The sequence below is a fragment of the Podarcis muralis genome, chromosome 4 (genome assembly GCF_964188315.1).
Source record: "Podarcis muralis chromosome 4, rPodMur119.hap1.1, whole genome shotgun sequence".
In the NCBI taxonomy this organism is placed as follows: domain Eukaryota; kingdom Metazoa; phylum Chordata; class Lepidosauria; order Squamata; family Lacertidae; genus Podarcis; species Podarcis muralis.
The window spans coordinates 61,899,905-61,921,088 of record NC_135658.1 but is presented as its reverse complement, the minus strand read 5'-3'; the positions used below and the strand labels follow the sequence as shown (position 1 = coordinate 61,921,088).

Sequence of the window (21,184 nt, the reverse complement as noted above, 5' to 3'; positions counted from 1 at the left end):
ACACACCCAAAGCCTACACCCAAACCTGCTTACATCTGTAATCACTAGAAGTTGTGGCCTTGATCCCAATACTGGTTTGTGTCTTCTTTGTGCATGCCCCACCCCGCAGCTTCATTTTGCTTGGGCCCACAATAGTTACCTTTCAGTAGGCATAGAGAGAAAACCATTTAGTACTAGTGTTGGTCATACTATTTGTAGCATCTGCTTACATGGTGAGAAGTATTTTGTCTCATAGCTGCTGCTAATCAGAAATCTTGGGGAAAAGAGATATATCACCCCACAGGTGGCCAAATTGTTGTATGCCCAATTTGATAAATTTCTACCTTGATAAATTTATTCATTCTCAATCAGCAATTGCAAAATGTTAACAACTGCAGTCAAACTAATTATCAATCATTGCACTACCTTTCAAATTTTGAATATTACCAATATTTTACATTTCAAGGGGCAACCCTCAAACGTTTTGTGCCATCCCAATGACCTGAGTGCATGGAACGTTAGAATGATCTCACTTTCATTTAGTTGGTTACCGTATTTTTCGCCCTATAGGACGCATTTTTCCCCTCCAAAAATGATGGGGAAATGTGTGTGCGTCCTATGGGGCGAATGCAGGCTTTCGCTGAAGCCTGGAGAGCGAGAGGGGTCGGTGCGCACCGACCCCTCTCACTCTCCAGGCTTCAGGAGAGCCGCACCGCCAGCCCCACAAGCTCGGGGGACAGCGGGGAGGCGCAGCGCGCCTTTCCCGCTGTCCCCCGACTTGGTTAGAAGGCTGGTGGGGTGGAGAAGCCTGCTCCTCCCCGTCGCCAGCCCCGCAAACTCGGGCGACAGCGGGTGGTGCAGCGCGCCTTTCCCACTGTCCCCCGACTTGGTTAGAAGGCTGGCGGAGGGCTTCCCCCTCCTCCAGCCCCGCAAGCTCCCAGAGTGATGCCAAAGCTGCACGCAGCTTCGACATGGCTCTGGATCCCGTTCTGGGGGCTGGGGGAGGGGGAAATTAGGGCCTGACAACTAGTTTCATATTCATCTTTTTTTTGGGTGGTGGGAAATATTATTTCTAAGTTTTTAGACCAACCTATGATCTACTCGAGGAATGGCAGAGCACTAAAAACTTGGCAGTTTATTTTGCTGTATTTTCTTTTAGGGTAATGAAACAGGTTGAAACAGCTTTTTATTTATTATAAAAATGTTATTTGAGCTATTCATTGCTTTCCCCACAATTTCAGAGAAACACAGTTCTATAAGATTAACACTCCATTCATTGAGTTTGTTGTACCACCCTTAAAAAAAGATGGTGCTACTTAGAAGAGGTTTCATAAAGGGTAGACTGGATATGCTATCCTCAAGAAAAAATACTCAGGGCAGCTGAAACAGAACTATGCACTATTTAACACACAGCACAGTGTTTCATTAGAACATTTGCCTGGGGAGCAGCTTTTCAGAGATAGGTTTAACATTACTCCACATAAACATCCATCAAGAAATAAAATACTGTCTCCTTTAACCTAAGCCTTTTTTCATGGCACTATAATGTGGTAGCCAGATTCAGCAATGACCTTTTCTTCAGCACTAAACATTTCTTGGAAACATTATTCAAATACTATCTGTGCTCTGTTTTGACAAAGAAAGAAAATGTTAGAAACATAAATTTTAAAGAGGTTCCAAACTCTGAAGGCACAGAGCCCTAAACCCTCACCTACTCCGATTAAATGAAAGAGCATATTCTTTTTACCTAATGTCTGGCTGTAATATATTTGGGTTAAGTTCTGCTTCTAGCACCAGAGTAGGGAAAAGAAATGTTTCAGAGTTGTAAAAATGGAATAGAGCGCAGATACAGCAATTCTGAGAAAGATTTGTGAAAAGAGAAAACCTAAGCCAAAAATCCTCTTATGGAGGTTGTAGTTTGTGGGCCAGTGTCTATATGCTGGTTATTATCTGAATGTATAAAAAGGGAGTCTTAAAAGGGTAGCTTATGACCCCAGTAATTTTATCATTGTAATAGTGATGCTGCCCAATATCATTCTCATACTGGATATTACATATTTTTGGCTACTTTTGTTTGTTTGTTAATGATGATGCTACCAATCACCAGTGGGGTTGCTAATTTTTCTTGGGTCATAGACTTTTGTTTCCTCACCTCAGATGGTAACGAATCCCCTTTTCTGGCCTACAGACAACTGAAGCACCTTTGAATGTGCAAATTTCCCCCCTGAATTGAAATGAATGAGTCATCCCAGAAGCACAGAGATCTGTCTGCACATCTGAGCACACACCGAAATCCCAGTAATACCGGTAATGCTATTGTACTATGGAGATTATTTTTTTACTGCTAGCATTTCAGAGCAAGAATTGTTTGCGGCTAAATCAAAGTGCATACAGGTTTTAGGAGAAAAAATGTGTTAGATTATTCTCTTACAACACTTGCACCTTTCACCTGTGGAACAGTCTGTGAACATGATACTGAGCTGCGAGTAATATGCACAACATATAATTTAACTGTTGGTCTTTGCTTCTGAACACTAAAGCTTACCTCTTGTACTTGGGAAAGAATTGTTGAGCTGTTCCATGACCTCTTCTAACCCTGTGCTTGTGTCCTGGGGAGGACTGAGCAGATCATCCTCACCTAAAAAAACAAAAGCAGAAGGACATTCCTTTTAACATGAGCCATTAAAAAGTACTTGCTTCATAAATACTGCCACTGGTTACAGTTTATGATCCTTAACCATTCATTTAGGACTCTGCAAGGTTCAGTTTGCAGTATTTCACCCTATTTAAATCCTGTTTAAAAAATCCTCCTGGCTAACAATCCAAAAGAAATTTTAATATATATGCATACAGATGTACATTCCTTCCTCTTTTTCTAAGTTATAAAGCTTCCATTTATTAAGTAATGTAGCCCTGTGACAGTAAAATAAATTATTTCAAAAGTCCTAAGTGTCTAAAAATGGTAAAAGTAATTGCTAGAAAGAATGAGAGCTTCCTTTATTCCATTACCACAACTAAATTTTGTAGTTGTGTGCTGCATTTCAATGGTGATATGGCGAGACAGGAAATGTGTTTCTAACCAAGTAAATCAGAGCTGACAAATATGCAGCTGCATTAGTATTAATAGTTTTGACAACTTAATTGCATCAGATAAAAGCTGCAGAAAGATTGATTTTTACTCTGAAAAGCCATTTGAAATGTTTGACATGGCAGAATACACTTGCCCCCTTGAATAAGTTCTATGACCCAATAACAAAGCAGGGCAGAAATGCAGAGTTCAGATATCACAGTAGGTTTCCCTGAGAATTTTAGCATTACTGCTGCTCAAATTTTTAGGCTAATTTGTTCACTGAGAGAAGGAAACTGCCAAATCTCCTGGTATGCCCCACGGAGGACCTTAAGGTCTGTAAATATCAACACCCTAGAGGTCCTGGGCCCTAAGGAAGTTAGATTAGCCTCAACCAGAGCCAGGGCCTTTTCAACACTGGCTCCGGCCTGGTGGAACGCTCTGCCTCATGAGACTAGGATCTGATTTCTTTCCGCAGGGCCCGTAAGACAGAGTTGTTCCGCCTGGCCTTTGGCTTGGAGTCAATTTGATTCCCTTTGATTCTCTTTCTTTTTCCTTTCTCCTCCTGTGATGAGGCTGCATTTTAATGTTTTAATGTTGTATTTTAATCTTGTTTTTAAGTTGTATTCAGTCAACTTGTTTTTATTATTGGTTGTTAGCCGCCCTGAGCCCGGCCTTGGCTGGGGAGGGTGGGGTATAAATAAAATTTATTATTATTATTATTATTATTATTATTATACAGAGTTCACATGTTGGATATTATAGAAGTGCTTGTAAAACATAAGGTATGACTATTCTTTTAACTTTTGCAAACCACAAAATAGTTAATTCAGAATAAGCTGATTAACTAGTTAAATTCAAGGAAAGTGTTATGAATCAGAGCTAATCTAGTTCAACCCCTGCCAAGGCAGAAAGTGCCACGTGGAAACCATCATATCTCTCATCACATAAACCAGCCATATTTCAGTGCTTCCTCTGTTTTTTGCCCTTTGGGGCAACTTGTGATGGCTTGGAGAAAAAGCAGTCTTAACTGCTGCAGACGAGCAACCTGCATGGGGACAACCTCAGATGCAGCTATTATGAGGCGGCTATAACATGCACATGCATTCTCATACCTATTCAGTCAATAGGAATAAGACTGCAGTTTGAAGATTTGTTTTTAAAACAACAAAGAGGGGGCTAATTCAACTGTTGTGCCAGCAAAATCCAGTGTTAACAGTGACGTATCACATACAGTACTTGGCCACTGGAAACAAAACAGAACAGTGCAAGTATTCACTGACTAAAGAATAAATTGCCTCAGATAGTAGTTCAGCTAGGGTGCTGATTGGAAGACTGAATTTCTTTTAAACCAATGTCCTGAACATGGTTTAAATCATGTTTTTTGAGCATGATTCATGAAGAGCAGAAGATCACCGTAAACATAATAAATGAATAAGCAGTGACTAATGCTTATATTAATAAGAAATTGGTAACTAGTGTCTGCTTTTTTGGATTTCCTCAGATATAGCCTCAAAAATAAAGGAACCACTTGAAGCTATTATTAAGAGGTGTTCAACATTTTTAGGAATACCAAATGCTGATGCAAACCTCATATTAATAACTAATTCCTAATATTTCAGAACAGAAACAATAGGGGACTGGAACATAATATTTTTTGCTTATAATTTCTTCGTTTTTCAAATTTGACTTAAAGATCATTAGTACAGATTTTGAGAAGAAACTGTACTGTATCAGGATATATCTGTTTATCCCTACAGAAACACAGATGCTCATTGTTTTTCCAGAATGGTAATTTATAGCCCAGCTACTGTTGTTCATTTATTATGTGGGAACCAAATGTCTTCCTCTTATTACTGCTTTACGTTTAATTTTAGATTAGTTTCCAACATTTAACCAAAACTGTCAAAGCAGCTTACATGCAGTGAATTTGAGAGACAGGCTTAGACCATAAAAAGGTACACTGATTATGAACTGAGCAAAACTTGTCTTCTCTAAACTTCCAACATCTCAAAATCTAGTGCCCCCAGACCTCTCTTATGTCAGTTTCACTTTTGCTGCTTCCTTCCAGAGCTTGACTAGGGAAGGAAAACCAGGGAAGGTGGGCTGGTAGAGGAACCATATTTTATTTCCCATTGTTTCAGAGCATCAAAAAAGCAATGAGAACCTCAAAATCTCTATTATTTGCCCGAGTCAGGACAAATTATTTCAGAGTTCCAAGTGGTAATGTGGCTTTTTGAGCATGCTCAGATGTTTTTATTTTGTTGGCGGGTACTTAAATAAATTGGGACGCGGGTGGCGCTGTGGGTAAAACCTCAACGCCTAGGACTTGCCGATCGCATGGTCGGCGGTTCAAATCCCCATGGCGGGGTGCACTCCCGTTGCTCGGTCCCGGCGCCTGCCAACCTAGCAGCTCAAAAGCACCCCCGGGTGCAAGTAGATAAATAGGGACTGCTTACTAGCAGGAAGGTAAAGGGTGTTTCCATGTGCGGCTCTGGCTCGCCAGAGTAGCTTCGTCACGCTGGCCACATGACCCGGAAGTGTCTGCGGACAGCGCTGGCTCCCGGCTTCTAGAGTGAGATGAGCGTACAACCCTAGAGTCTGTCAAGACTGGCCCATACGGGCAGGGGTACCTTTACCTTTTACCTTTACTTAAATAAAACACAGACCTCTCCTGTTCCTAACCTTCTCTCTTGCCAATTTCCATCCTCCTCCACTTGCAAGCTGAGGTTGGGAAAGGGAAAAGAGGAATACAGCTACCATATTTCAAAAGACTTTTCACGGAAAAATCTCAGAAAAAACCCCCCAGGCCTATTCTAAATCAAGATAGGGAAGTATGCTCACCTCTACTCACAAAATTATTAAAATTAAAATTCAACTAGACACTTAAAATATAAACATTGAAACAATAATGGCGTCTTCAAGCAGAGGCTGTACAGCCATCTTGTTGGCAGTGTTTTAGGCTCTGGATTTCTTGCACTGAGCAGGGAATTAGACTACATGGCCTACAAGCTCTCCACCCCCAATTATAAAGTCTGAATTTCAAATGCGTTAACAAATTATTGTTCAGAGGATTTTGTAGCTTTATAAACTGCTTGAAATCTACCCGTACCCTCATTCTGCATCACTCCTTGGACAACAGCAGCACATAAGAGCATTATTTCACTTAAAACTAATTGATAGAGCCCTACCAACATGGTGTTCCCCTTATAGAAAGCCTTATATTACAAAATTAGTGAATTGAATGTGTCTGAACCATGTGTTTTGTGGTAGCTTGCATATACAGTTCACAAGGATCCAGGACAAATTACAGCTCCCTATAGATGTCACAGTCAAAGAGTTTTTCTCTCATACCTGAAAATAAGCAATAAACATGTGGCTGTTTCAGTAACCCATAACAAAAGGGTACGTGTTTTGTTTGTAATAAAGAAGCTAGCAAGATTTCCCATGACCCAGATAAGAGACTAAAACTGCTGCTCACCTCTGCAGCAAGCCAGGTATGGCAGTCACCAGGTCCATTTGTGCTGGGATTTTTGCCCTTTGACCCGGAATGTAAATCTTTTGTAATATACACAATACAGAATCTTTTGGCACCTTAAACATGACTGATTGATTGATCCATCAGAATATTTGTGTTGTAATATACTGAATAATAAAGGGTCACTGGGCTTTTATTAGAAAGATAGTGCTAAATAGCTTCACACATAGAACAAACATGATTCTTCCTAACTAAATGAATGTAATTTTCTTGTAATTACTGCGAAACACCCTGTTCATTCTCAAATCCTCAGGTATAATAATATTTATACAAACATCTAAAGTAGCTATCTAATTACCTATCATGTTAAACAGAATTACTATTTAGCCAAGGCTAACCATTATGCATAATAAAAATGCTTATGAGATACCAGATGGGAATAGCTTTGCTAGAAATATCTTGCTGAATTCCATTTGTCTGAGCACTAGCAGTGTACATTATTTATGTGATGTGTTTATGGGTTGACATACAATAAAATTTCTCAAGGCGGCTCACAACAAGAAGATAAAATGTTTGTTTTGGGACCATTGTCCAATGCAGCTCACATACAATGTACTGCAGTAGTCCAAATGTGAGATTACCAGGGCATAGTGGTCCATAAAAGCACCTCAGAGAAACTCTACAGCAAAAGTATCCCATAGCTGAAGCAACAGAAAAATAAAAGAACATCACTGAACCAGGTTTTGTAGTTAAGTTCTGCAGGTGAGGATTTTTTATTGAATTATCTTCTAGCAATCCAAGTCTCAATGGCCCTACTTGCCACAATAGGGTCAAATATTTTAACTGTTTATTAATTCAGCTTGTTTTTGTGTACCTCGTGTCAAATTATTTACCTTCACTGCTGTCAGCTACATTAAGTGAACAACTATGAAAATAGCCAAAATGCCATTTGTGGGATTTTGTTTCCCCGTTTGTTATACTTTCAATAATACCAATCCAATTTTTGCAACACAATAGCCTATTTCTATCAAATGAAAAGGTAGTAACCTGGTTTTGTGGTGTCTCAGTTTGTGGAGGGATAAAAGTAGTGGTATTTGTTACTGTTGTTGTTTTTAAGTTGAGGAATCTGTGACCCTTTGCCAGAGAGTGGAGTGCATTAAAGAATGCCCACCTGGCCATTCCTGTGGCAACTCAGGGTAGCCTTCCTTGTATTCACCATTTAAGGGACACAGGAAGACTCCTGTGTTTGAATTTTTCTTTTACACTCAGCAAAGCACACTCCACAGAGTAATAAAATAGAATTTTAAGAAGTCTACAAAAGGCAGACAAGAGTGTGGTGGTCAAATCACAGACTGAATCAACAGGGCTGCGAGCTTTGTGTAGTCACACTCCATGTGGAATGAAATAAAAGGAAGGCATGATGACTGTTCTTTCTGGCAACATGTTGCCATTGGAGTGCCAAGAAAAATGTGATGCCCACATACAGGAATGCTAGATTTAAGAAAGAAATTGGGATCCCTTACAACTCTCATCATCCCTCAATGCTGACAGTGCTGATGGAAGTCCAACATTTGGACAGCCAAAAGTTCCCTGAATGCTCTAAAACAGTTAACATGTAACCATATACTGTGCAACCATATACTGATTATCTGAAAAAAGATCCATGTTAGCTACTGATATAATATGAAATTTGAATATAAATGGCAAACAATCCTCATTTTAAAATAGTCTGAGTTGTATTATCTTACCCATAGATTCTGAAGTCTGACTCCCAACTACGCGGAGAAGCATTGGCTGATTACTATCTGACCTCTGTAACGAGGTAGGAGAAGACTGAGTTGTACCATTCACCTTGGCATCCACTTGAGGCTGAAACACCAGAAGGTAATATAATAGTTATTCTACAGATAGTGGGTCGGCTAATTACGAACACTACAATCCTATACAGCAGGGATAGGGCACCTTTCTCTCTCTCTCTCTCTCTCTCTCTCTCTCTCTCTCTCTACCTCTGCCCAATAGGCTGCCATGGGAGGGACAAACCACTCTTGCCAGAGATCTGAACTCATCTCCGCCTTTCATCACCCCTATCTGTTTGGGCTCCCCACCTTCTCACTCGCCACCTCTCCCTCTTGACTCACCTCACCTGCATGAAATTAGGCCTAGGACTGTATGCAGCCAAAGGGCCAAAGGTTGTCCACTTCTGCCATACAGATTTACTCAGAAGTAAATCTCACTGAGTTTAATGAGACTTTCCCCAAAGTAACAGAGAACAGAATTGCAGCCAAAGTCTGCAGTAATGCCATCATGTTTGTAGTTATATTTGTGATACGGCTGCTGTTGCTGCTTGTGTGAGTGTTAGGAAGACTGCTCCCTCCTTTGCCAACTCCATCCGGCCTAGGGGGCAGGACCTGCACTCACTGCCAGGGCCTCCATCAAGGCCTCCGGGACACGGCTGCTGTTGCTGCTTGCGTGAGTGTTGGGAGGACCGCTCCCTTTTCTGCCAACTCCATCTGGCCTAGGGGCGGGGCCTGCACTCACCGCCACAGCATAAGAGGCCTGAGAGAGGCCCCCGGGACACGGCTGCTGTTGCTGCTTGTGTGAGTGTTAGGAAGACTGCTCCCTCCTTTGCCAACTCCATCCGGCCTAGGGGGCAGGACCTGCACTCACTGCCAGGGCCTCCATCAAGGCCTCCGGGACACGGCTGCTGTTGCTGCTTGCGTGAGTGTTGGGAGGACCGCTCCCTTTTCTGCCAACTCCATCTGGCCTGGGGGCGGGGCCTGCACTCACCACCACAGCATAAGAGGCCTGAGAGAGGCACCCGGGACACGGCTGCTGTTGCTGCTTGTGTGAGTGTTAGGAAGACTGCTCCCTCCTTTGCCAACTCCATCCGGCCTAGGGGGCAGGACCTGCACTCACTGCCAGGGCCTCCATCAAGGCCCCCGGGACACGGCTGCTGTTGCTGCTTGTGTGAGTGTTAGGAAGACTGCTCCCTCCTTTGCCAACTCCATCTGGCCTCCATCTGGCCTGCACTCACCGCCACAGCATAAGAGGCCTGAACAGCTACCGGCAGCAATGGACAAAATGGTTTTAAATGTTTTAATTGTTTTTAATTTGCAGCACTTTAAATGGTGGTTGTTGTTTTTTATAATATTATATTATTTTATTATTTTATTTTTGCTTGGGGAGGGATAAGCATTTAGTCAGCGCTATTGTTTCTTGCTTTGTTTTGTTCTGTTTTGTTTTATTATTATCATTATTATTCTGTTAAATTATTATATAGTTTGTATTTTGCTTTTTAAGGGGTGGGGTCAGGGCTGCCTGGGAGTGGGTCCCAGCAAACAAAATGGCCGGGGCATGTTCCACAGGAGGGGATGCACTGGGACAACCGATCTCAGTGATCATGGGTAGGAGGAGGAGTTACGCTAAGACCAGACCATGTCATTACAGAGGAGGCAGGTTTAGTCGTTGTCTGAGGACTATCCCTGCCTCCAGGTCTGGTCCTGACCGGAAGGATACTGGAATCAGCAAGGGAAACCCACATGACCTGAAAGTGTTGCTGTGCAATGCCAGGTCAATGATGAATAAAACCACTGCCATCCACGACCTGATTGTGGATGGAGGATTTGACCTGGCATGTGTGACAGAGACCTGGTTGGATGAAGCAGATGGGCCTGTCCTTGCCGCTGCTTGCCCACCAGGTTTCTCTTACGCACAGCAACCCAGGTCATGTGGGCGGGGAGGGGGGGTTGCAGTGATTTTTAGGAAGTCATTAGTCTGCACCAGGCGTCCTATTGGGAAGACCCAGTTCTCGGAGTGCATGTTCTGGAAGTTGGGCAATAGGGGCAGTACAGGATTCCTACTGGTGTACCGACCTCCCCGCTGCACCAAGGATTCCCTGCCCGAGCTGCTTCAGGTCGTGGCGGATATGCTCCTGGAGACACCTAGCTTGGTTGTCCTGGGGGATTTTAACATCCATGCCGACACGACCTTACAAGGGGCCGCTCGGGACTTCGTGGAAAGCATGGCCTCCATGGGGCTGTCCCTGAATAAGTTTGGCCCAACTCATAGCCATGGACATGCCTTAGACTTGGTGTTCACCTCTATGGATGCTGGCGATCTGACACTAACTAAAAGCGAAACAAAAGAAGTGCCATGGTCAGATCACTTCCTGGTGCAACTGGACTTCTCCGCAACCCTTCCCCTCTGCAGGGAGGTGGGACCAATTCGGATGGTCCGCCCCCGCCACTTAATGGATCCAATTGGCTTCCAGAGAGTGGTAGGGGATGCTTTATCCCAAGTTGATGGCCTTTCAGCTGATTCCCTGGTGGCACGCTGGAATGCGGAGTTAACCAGGGCTATTGACTGTCTGGCTCCGAAGCGCCCTCTCCGATTGCATGGAGCCCGGACAGCCCCGTGGTTTTCCCCAGAGCTGAGGGTGATGAAACAATCGTTGAGACGGCTAGAGCGCCGGTGGCGGAAAACTCATTCTGAATCAGACCGGACACGGGCTAGAGCTCAACGTCGAGCCTACCAAGTGGCAATGGCGACGGCGAAGAGGGCTTTCTTCGCCGCCTCTATAGCATCTGCAGAAAACAGCAGCAGGAGACTTTTTCAGGTGGTTCGCAATCTATCGGAACCACCTGTACCATCGGGGCCTGGTAGGGACCCCAAGATCTCCTGCAATGCTTTTGCAAAGTTTTTTGCAGATAAAATCGCTCAGATTCAGAAGGAGGTAGACTCCACCGTGGGAGCAGGGCCAGGGCGGGAGAGTGCTAGAGTTCTGTCTGGTCCTGTTACATGGGATCAATTCCAGTCTGTTACCTCCGAGGATGTGGACAGGCTGCTTGGAAAAGTGAAACCGACCACCTGTCTCCTTGATCCTTGCCCATCCTGGCTGATAAAAGCGAGCCGGGAAGGGCTGGGCGATGGGCTCTGCGGGGTGGTGAATGCTTCCCTCTGTGAGGGAGCCTTCCCAGACCCGCTGAAAGAGGCGGTCATTAAACCGCTTCTTAAAAAAACATCTTTAGACCCGGCCAATTTGGCCAACTATCGCCCAGTCTCAAATCTGCCATTCTTGGGCAAGGTGATTGAGCGGGTGGTTGCTGAACAACTCCAAGCACGCCTGGAGGAAACGGACTATTTGGATCCCTTCCAATCGGGATTCAGGTCTCACCATGGGACTGAAACTGCCTTGGTCGCGCTGGTTGATGATCTCCGGCGGGCTAGGGACAAAGGTGAGAGCTGTTTCCTAGTTCTGCTGGATCTCTCAGCGGCCTTTGACACCATCAACCATAACATCCTTCTGGACCGTCTAGAGGGGCTGGGAGCTGGGGGCACTGTCATACAGTGGTTCCGCTCCTTCCTCCTGGGCCGTGTCCAGAAAGTGGTGGTGGGGGATGAGTGCTCAGACCCCTGGGCTCTCACTTGTGGGGTGCCTCAGGGTTCTGTCCTCTCCCCCATGCTTTTTAATATCTATATGAAGCCGCTGGGAGAGATCATCAGGGGGTTTGGACTGGGCGTTCATCAGTACGCAGATGACACCCAGCTCTACCTCTCCTTTAAATCAGAACCAGTGAAGGCGGTGAAGGTCCTGTGTGAGTGCCTGGAGGCGGTTGGAGGATGGATGGCGGCTAACAGACTGAGGTTGAATCCTGACAAGACAGAAGTACTGTTTTTGGGGGACAGGGAGCGGGTTGGTGTGGGGGATTCCCTGGTCTTGAATGGGGTAACTGTGCCCCTAAAGGACCAGGTGCGTAGCCTGGGAGTCATTTTGGACTCACAGCTGTCCATGGAGGCGCAGGTTAACTCTGTGTCCAGGGCAGCTGTCTACCAGCTCCACCTGGTACGCAGGCTAAGACCCTACCTGCCCGCGAACTGTCTCGCCAGAGTGGTGCATGCTCTAGTTATCTCACGCTTGGACTACTGCAACGCGCTCTACGTGGGGCTACCTTTGAAGGTGACCCGGAAACTGCAATTAATCCAGAATGCGGCAGCTAGACTGGTGACTGGGAGTGGCCGCCGGGACCATATAACACCGGTTCTGAGAGACCTGCATTGGCTCCCAGTACGTTTCCGAGCACGATTCAAAGTGTTGGTGCTGACCTTTAAAGCCCTAAACGGCCTCGGTCCTGTATACCTGAAGGAGCGTCTCCACCCCCATCATTCAGCCCGGACACTGAGATCCAGCGCCGAGGGCCTTCTGGCGGTTCCCTCATTGCGAGAAGTGAGGCTACAGGGAACCAGACAGAGGGCCTTCTCGGTAGTGGCGCCCGCCCTGTGGAACGCCCTCCCATTAGATGTCAAAGAGATAAATAATTACCTGATATTCAGAAGACATCTTAAGGCAGCCCTGTTCAGGGAAGTTTTTAATATGTAATGCTGTACTGTTTTTAACACTGATTGGGAGCCGCCCAGAGTGGCTGGGGAAACTCAGCCAGATGGGCGGGGTATAAATAATAAATTATTATTATTATTATTATTATTATTATTATACATTCAGTGTAAACAAAAGTTACTAAATAAAGAGACCAACCTATGTACAGACAGCTTGAAGCTGCTGCCAGGTTCAAGCCATATTTGTTAAGTGGTCATACATTTGCTTTTCCATATTAAGGTTTCAAGCCATGATTAGGACAGACTGAGAACTCACCTGTTCCAGCAGCTGCCTCAACCTGTGCAGCTGTGATTCCAGCTGTTTGTTGTGATCCTCCAGGATTTGCATCCTGGCTTCTAGGCGGCCTTTGTGCTGACGAAGCAGCTTGGCTTCTGCAATGAGTTCAGCATCTCGCGGACTCTGGGGGGAAATGGGCATCATCTCAGGCGGGGATGGCAGTGGAGACAGTCCTTTGTTATCATGTTGCTGCTTTAATCGATCATATTCTGCTTGAAGGTTTCTATTGAAAATGGGGAAGAAGTGAGACTTTAGCATCTTTATGAATGCACCATCTTTTCCATTTTGTAGCTGGAATGCCAGACATGATTGCCTAATCTTGCAGATTAGATTTGGGATCCAATCCCTTTTAAGGGCTTCAGAACAAAAAGTTTGCTGATACAACTCTTGAACTGGAGATGAATGAGAGTTCCTGCCTTAGGTTGTTGAAAAGTTGTTATATTGCATTATTATAAAATGCCGTGGTTAAATTTTCAATTCAAAAGGCCTGTTCTTTTGTTTCTCATAAGTGCAAAAGATGTTTGCATTTATTCAAAACCTATGCATTCCAAGCCTACATGCTTTACAACAAATTGGACTCTTAAGTCCAGTCTGATGAAATCATTAAAGTCAAACTTGTTTATGTATGCTGGAAGGAATAATCAAACAATATAACTAGGAATATCTTCCTTGTTCCAAGTGCTAGTTAAGGAAAAAGAAGTCATCCAAAGAATCATTGCTTAGGTGAAGATTTCTGTATCAGACTCTTAGAAGACAAAAATAAATTCTCTCAGTATATTGCACAAAGCTCTGGAGAGCAATCTTAAGCCAGTGTGAGCGGATAAAAAGAAACACAGACCTAGTGAGCATTGCTTATGTCAGTCAGAATTAGCGTGTTAAAAAAAACCAAACCCTTCTGAAAATATATAGATGTAGAAGGGAGAGCAGGGAGATAAATGTATAATCCTTTCAAAATGAGCAAGTGCATAGCAACTAGCAATATCCTGAAACCCACCTTGCCAAACTACAACCTGGGCTAGGTGATTTTATTAGCAGTTAAAGTGATATCACTGCATAATAAATCTGAGATGCCTCCAGACTACCACACCTTATTAAGAGGACTAGTAGAAAAGAATAAAAACTATTCCACAAGCAAGGATGAACTTGCGTAGCTGAAATTGCAGTAACACCTGGAACTTGGAAATCTGAGCAATGCAAACATCCCACTCATGAGCTGTTAGTAACATCTGTGGTGATACAACAATTACTTGTGAAAGTAATTACTCATGATGGGAAATGAACAACTGTACTTATTGCCAAGGGTTGCAAGTATTTATAGCAGGCCTACACAACCTGTTAGGGGATATCAAAACAGGAGCCTAGTTCCCCTTTATCACATACACAGCCCAACAAGACAATGACAATAATCCACCAACAGCATACAAATCAATATGGCTAACCTGATCCAAGACGCCCACCCACTACACTCACACATGAAAACAAAGATCACCACAGCCAATCACAAACAACCACACCCTAGGCCAACCCCAACCTCTCTCACCACCAAAGGAACACAAGTGAACAGCACAAGCAACGCTGACACCAAACCCTACATACATTAAGCATAATAGAAACATTGCCGCCCGACCCCCCCATCTTCCCCCCCACCCCTTTTCCCCCCTCCCCCTAATGTCTCAACAAATGAAATGGATTTGTAAAAATGTTACATGGAAAAATACGAGAGACATTACACATACTTCTGTAAAACAAAAATATCTAATAATAAAAACAGGGGCCTAGTAGGTTACATTTTGCAAACCTGGCTTATAGAAGTAGTTTTGTAGCTAGAAGGGTACTTTTTTAAAAAAATGTTATTTGATTTCAGAAAATTACCCCACACCATTTTGCAGGGCCTTGTATGCTTAAGCAAGGTGTAACACACAAAATTGTAGGCAGGGCTGTCCAACCATTTTGGATCTGGGGCAGTGTTCAACTTGGGGCTCTCAAATATCAGCGGTGTACTGTGCAATGCTAAAACTCAGCACCCTCCCACCTCTCACACTGTGATCTACAGCACTGTTGTGGTGCCCCCTGCAGCACGGCACATAGTATGGCCAAACCGGTCGTGCTACCCTAAAACTGCCTCTCTGTCTTGGGGCACATTTTGAAGTCTTACAAACTGTCATGGGCACCACAAAATACCCATGTCACTGAAGAGAAACTGACAATACTCAGAATTCTCTCTCCCCCACCAAACCAGGAAATTCAACTACCTACCCCCACCCCTCAATAAAACACAGGAAAAAGAGCAGGCAACACCCTCAACCAAAAGAAAAATCATAAAGCTGCAATTTAAAAATAGTAAATGGTAGGAGCCTTGATGGGCACCAAGGAGTATGTGAGAGATCACTGTGGTGCCCACAGGTATTAAGCCATCATTTCAGTTCACGGCCAGGGCTGGGCTTTTGTTTTGCTTCTTTGTAATTGCACTTGATTTCCAATATGGAGATGTATATAAATAGGGGGATATTACCCCCTCCCAGCTTACATTAATACTTCTTTGGCTTAATGTATATATATATTATTTCACTTTTTATTTATTTCTAGAGCTCTTAAGACTTGCTTTTATAACATTTCCAGTGTGGTTTTATGAGTACTGTACCAAATTTTTTTCTCTGCTATTCCTTGTGAGCAGGAGAACAGCCTTATATTTTTCCACCTAAGTACTATATCTCAGATATCGTTGATGATGATTCAGTTGCTTTATTCATGGAAATGACTCAAAGAGACTTACAAATGCCTTTTTTCCTTTGATGTTTTTCATTATTCAATGAGCAGTTTATTATTATTTAGTTTTGTGCAGCTTAAATGAAAGCAGCTCCCATAAAGTATTGTTTTAAAATTGCACTATTGCATTAAATGATGGCAACAATTGTGCAGAAGGCAGCAATTGTGCAGTTCTTGGCAGTAATTTCATCATTAACATTTACTCATCATATCACAAAAGTGGCTGAAGGCTCAAGTGAAATTGGGGAGCTATTGCTCTGGGCTATGAATAAATACTGTAAGTTTTTTGCACCAGGTATAATAGATTGAGTTCACAAAGCAGTGCAATTTGAAGGCAACATATAATGAATGTATTACAAGCTTATTGTTAGGCTGTGCATGGGCAATTCTTATTCCGAAGACTAAAAATGCCCTTTTGGGCTGCAGAGGATAACGACATCTCTTCAGCGCTACATTTGCTAATGTTTCTGCTATGTATATAGTGTCAGGGTGCTTGATCAGATAACATCACTGATGACATGACACTAAGAAAAATGTGTATCTTGATTTGGACAGCTCTGCTACATACAGCAAAGCTCCACCATTTCAGCTATCTCTATTATTTTCCTTTAAGGGGGGGGGGTGTCCACAATTGTACAGGGAAAGATAAAGAACTGCTTTCCATGAGGCACATACGCATAATTCATCTACCATATCTAACAAATGTGACTGAAGAAAGCAACAAATGCACATGCAACTATGTAGCAATTTTAGGCCAAAATCACATATTTTATAGGATTTAAACATTCCTTCTGAAGCAAGAAGTCATGTTCTATCATTGCTGCATTGAACATGACAAATAGGTTTATTTGCCATCTAATTTTTAAATTTAAATGTTTCACATTTTAGGTTTAGATGTTTATTTTAAATTAAGCATGACAAATAGATTTACACACCATCTACTTTATCTCGCATAATATAAAGAAGAAAACTGCATGTGACAAATTTCCAGGCAACTTATATTCCAATTTGCTGCTTGTTGATTTAAATGCTACCTCATGAACAATTTATTCTGTGGATGCATGGAAATAGTACCAAAACAAAACTGACCTGTTTTCTTCCTCCAGGTCTGCTAGAATTCTCTCCAGTTCACCTCTTTCTTCACTCTCCAAGGAAATTAGAATTTGTGCAGGGCTTCGCGGTTGACTGAGTGGGGATTCTTGGTTCAAACTTTGGCAGTAGTGCTGGATTAACAAATGTTCATCGTCTCTAAAAATGCAAAAAAGGAAAATGATAAGAACAAGAGAAAGCAAAGCAAAGAGACCAGACCCACATTTCCATCTAGAAAACTGCCCTCCGCATATTTTGTCCTCAAGAATGGCAGAGAGCTGTGATAACGTATGTATCAAATAGTACAGAGTTTGTCTCGGCTGCTGGCAGACACTCAGAATTCAGTGTATTAAACTGATTACAACAGAACAGTTCAGTCCCAGTTTTTTTACATATTATTAGGTACATTCTGCTAAAATTTAGGCAGAAGTGGGAAAGTGGCATATCAGCAAAGTGGTCAAATCAGTTCCTTGGTGCCATCTGTCTGAGAAAAGAGGTAGATAATTTGTTACGGATGAGTATGAGCAATAGCAATCTTCAGCTGCTGTCAAGATAATCTTATCTAAACTGAGATCCCAGGACCCCTAGCACCCCCGTTTGGGAGGTCAAGATTCCTACCTCTTGGGTCAACAGTATTGTCTAGGTAGGGATGTTCTGGAGCCTCCAGCTTCCCAGTGATATTCAGGGTCTCCTATAGCCTAAACACAGAACAGCTGGCATGCACTTCACCAGAGGAGCAGTTCATTCTTCCACTTTGAATACAGTGTAATATGATGTGATCTTGTGTATAAGTGAATTTTTCCTCACTTGTTTTTGTTTTCCTGTTCCTCTTCACCCCAACACTGCATACTATTCTATTCAGAAATTAGAAATGTCATGTCCAGGTTTTCCTTATGCCTTCGTTTGTCCCACTGTCCTAAGGCTTTTCAACTGGCTCATAAGTGAGCCAGTATGTATAGCTGTTACTGAATCACTGCTGAAGACACCTCTGCAAGGTGGCATTTATGACTGGTACCTTTTTAACACAAGGCATCTGCAACTTTAACAAATGCATGCAGAGAGAAATTCAACCTGTGAAGCATTTTGAAATCAAGAAGGAAGCAACAGTTGTTTCTGTGCAGGTGTAGGCAACTAATAACCTAGTGTCCTTCGTCATAAACTACGTATGTGTAACCAAGGTTAAGCCACTATATGCCATATCATTAAAGCATTGTCTTGGATTACAGCCAGCTCCTCTATTTTTGCTTTGCATTTGTTGTGAAAATTAGTTTAGCAGAGTTTTATGCAAGGTTGTAATTTTGTGCACCTTTTATTACTAGGTTATATGAAATTTTACACTGGCTATTTTAAAATAAAACCACAATAAAGATTAAGTTGTGGAGAAAATAACTAGTAAGACAGAAATACAACACTTATATCCATGGAGAGTTACACCTGGTCATTGTGCTTACAGATCTGTGGGAATACCGAAGGCAGGAGGACATAAGAAAGAGGCAAAAGTGCTGCAAAGCCAACTGGGGGCATGTATTGCTTAACTAGTAGCTCATTCATGCATAGGCGCCAACTTGTGAGGGAGATGGGGGGGGGGCAACATCATGTCAGGACGGTGGAGGAGCCAGGAACATGGCGACAACGTGTCTTCAATGGCCGGCAGGTCCTCCTCCTCTTGCTGCCATTGGCTGGGGGCTGCTTTCCCCCCAGGAGGAGCTGGCCACGGAAATCTCGCCATGCTTGGCTCCATGCTTGGCTCTGACTTTTTAGAACACTGGAGGCACCCCCAAAATATTTGGGGCCCCAAAAGGATTAGGCCCCCAGGAGTTGGAATTTCTGCATTCATGTGAATCTCTTAATTGTTTGAACAAACAAAACACTTTTGTAACTCAACCTGAAGTGCACCTCCAAAGCCTGAAGTCTTAAGTCTTGTTGTACATAGATTAAAATGTTGCTTCCATTTGGGATTTTAATTTGTCTTTATGCTTAAAGTTACTATGGCAAAGAGCAATTCATAAATAATAAAAAAAATACTGGTTTTCTCCAATTCTGTGGGTGATCATTTAGAATTTGTTTTTGGAAGTGTAAGCCACGCTGATAATTCAATTATAATGTTTCATATTTTTAAAGGGCTTTTCAGGAAATACTAAATGCATTGCTTTGTTTAGTGGTAGGGAGTAGCATAGCAGCAGCCAACTCTGCCTTTGTCCCTGTGTGTGTTCACTGACACCAGGACAGAGTGCCCTGCAGATGTCTGATTAGGAACACCCGAGTATTTCTTATGTATCTGGGTTTTAGCACCAAGATTCATAGTCAATGGTCACTGCATAACAGGCATTTCCAAAGCCCATTTTGGAGGCCTAATGCTGGTCAATCTAATCTGGCCCCTGAGGCAGTTTATTTTCTAGGGTAAAATTCTAAAAACCCCAACAACTTTGGTTGGCCCTTTGGTCAGCCCTCACGGCCCTTCACTCATCAAATCTGGCCCTCTTTGAAAAAAGTTTGGACACCACCGGATAGTCAATTGTACCATGAGTAATGCACACTATTCTCCAGAGGAAGCAATAGAATGGTTCTCACTTGCAGTTCTTTACCTATCACACTTAGTGACAATAGAACTCTGTTGGATAGAAGCCTATGTTTGGTCAAGCCCATGACTTCAACCAGGACAAAGTCTGGTGAGACTAATTGGGTTGTTGCTTATGGTGGCAATCCTGAAACAAACAATACTGAAATATGTATTCTTTATGTGATTTTTGACATTAGTTTGGCAATACTGTCTAATGTGTAGCATTGTTATGAATTTTAATTTTAAGAACTTATGACAGATCTGAAATCACAGATGCAATATAAAGTTTTCCATAATTTCATAGAGATGGCACACTTACATGCTCTCATTAGGAGAAATGCTATCATTCAGGTACGTCCCATTGGTGTTCTCCATTTCCGCTAGCCTACAGAGAAAAGAAAATATCATAAATATCTCCAAGTAGTCTGCCTTTAAATGTGACACAGATAACTGTAACAATCAGCACAAATAGTTCTGAAATAATAGCACCCACACCCCTGTTCTTTCCCTTGGCACTAGTTGTTAGGCTGCTCAGCAGTCATATCTAAGACTAATTGCTTTCACTATAAATGGCATGTAGAAAAAGTTAAGTTTTTTTACTTAAAAAGATTACAGTGTACTATTCTTTGCTATACGCACCCACTCATGTTTCTCTCGCTGGGGCAGGAAAAAACTGTAAATATTAGAATTTAGCTTCTACTCTGATATATGAGATGAATCTTCCAAATGTGTGGTATACTAATAGTGTATGATTATTTTTCAAAGCAGTAATTTTCCTCCCCTATAATATTCAGAAGCTGTATTATTAAGCTGTATCACTTTTGATACATGCACTAAAATTGACACATCCTGGACAGATATCGCTATTTTGTAGCACATGGTCACTGCAGGATTCCACTGAAGCATACCTCTGGAAAAAAGAATGTATAATGAAGTTCTGAGCACAAACTCAGAGTTAGATGTAAGCAAGAGCATGCTTTGGCAATTCCTATTTTAAGTGAATTGTATGTACATTCTAAATATCATGCAGTCATTCTGCATGCAAGTTAGTTGGCAAGCTGATTAGAAGAAGTTAGTAAACATGTATACCCTCCATCCTTGGAGCTTTTAATAACCCTAGCATCGTTTGTTAAAGTTTGTGTGGTGTTGGACATTATAATTCCAATATTTAATTTTTTGCATATTGCCTTGGTCCTCTTTTTGAAAAAGGTGGAGAAATATAATTAATGATGGTGATAATTTAATAATTGTTTCAAGGAAGATTTGCCTAACAGAGATTTGTCCCCGTCTCGTACCTGCTAGCATAATGTTCAATACGTGAATGGGTATCATCATGTGAAAGCTGAGGGGACGAAGCAGGCCTATAAGGCAGAAAACACTGATTAATCACACAAGTAATAATCCTTAGAAAGAGAAAATCCACCAAAGTTGTTACTGGCCTCACTGCATCTAAGAAACACCACACTTAAGAGCTGCAACCCATGTGATCTGTTTGCTTACTCAACCTACCTGTAAAAAACATTTAGTGAAAATGGACTCTTTCAAAAGTTTGGGGATTTTTCAAAACCCGACAAT

At 42.6% G+C, this 21,184-nt stretch overlaps 1 protein-coding gene and 1 long non-coding RNA gene across 37 annotated transcripts in view; one reads left to right on the top strand and one right to left on the bottom strand.

Annotated features, from left to right (window-relative positions):
• Positions 1 to 19,087, top strand: part of LOC114596192 (uncharacterized) — a 70,265-nt gene extending 51,178 nt beyond the window's left edge. For 26 of the 28 annotated variants that reach the window (XR_013392615.1, XR_013392611.1, XR_003706455.2 and 23 more), the window contains 3 exons: positions 2,168 to 2,286; positions 8,279 to 8,408; positions 17,067 to 19,087. This is a non-coding gene — a long non-coding RNA (uncharacterized LOC114596192). Of the gene's footprint in view, positions 1 to 2,167; positions 2,287 to 8,278; positions 8,409 to 13,137 lie in introns of all 28 variants that reach the window. The other 2 variants (XR_013392601.1, XR_013392620.1) reach the window with 2 other exon arrangements.
• Positions 1 to 21,184, bottom strand: part of DMD (dystrophin) — a 985,465-nt gene that overhangs the window by 12,579 nt on the left and 951,702 nt on the right. For 6 of the 9 annotated variants that reach the window (XM_077927390.1, XM_077927392.1, XM_077927388.1 and 3 more), the window contains 6 exons: positions 20,905 to 20,970; positions 19,929 to 19,994; positions 17,050 to 17,208; positions 13,174 to 13,417; positions 8,273 to 8,393; positions 2,525 to 2,617 (listed from right to left, as the gene is read on the bottom strand). In XM_077927390.1, the coding sequence (XP_077783516.1) occupies positions 2,525 to 2,617; positions 8,273 to 8,393; positions 13,174 to 13,417; positions 17,050 to 17,208; positions 19,929 to 19,994; positions 20,905 to 20,970 (749 nt within the window). Of the gene's footprint in view, positions 1 to 2,167; positions 2,287 to 2,524; positions 2,618 to 8,272; positions 8,394 to 13,173; positions 13,418 to 17,049; positions 17,209 to 19,928; positions 19,995 to 20,904; positions 20,971 to 21,184 lie in introns of all 9 variants that reach the window. The other 3 variants (XM_077927395.1, XM_077927393.1, XM_077927389.1) reach the window with 2 other exon arrangements.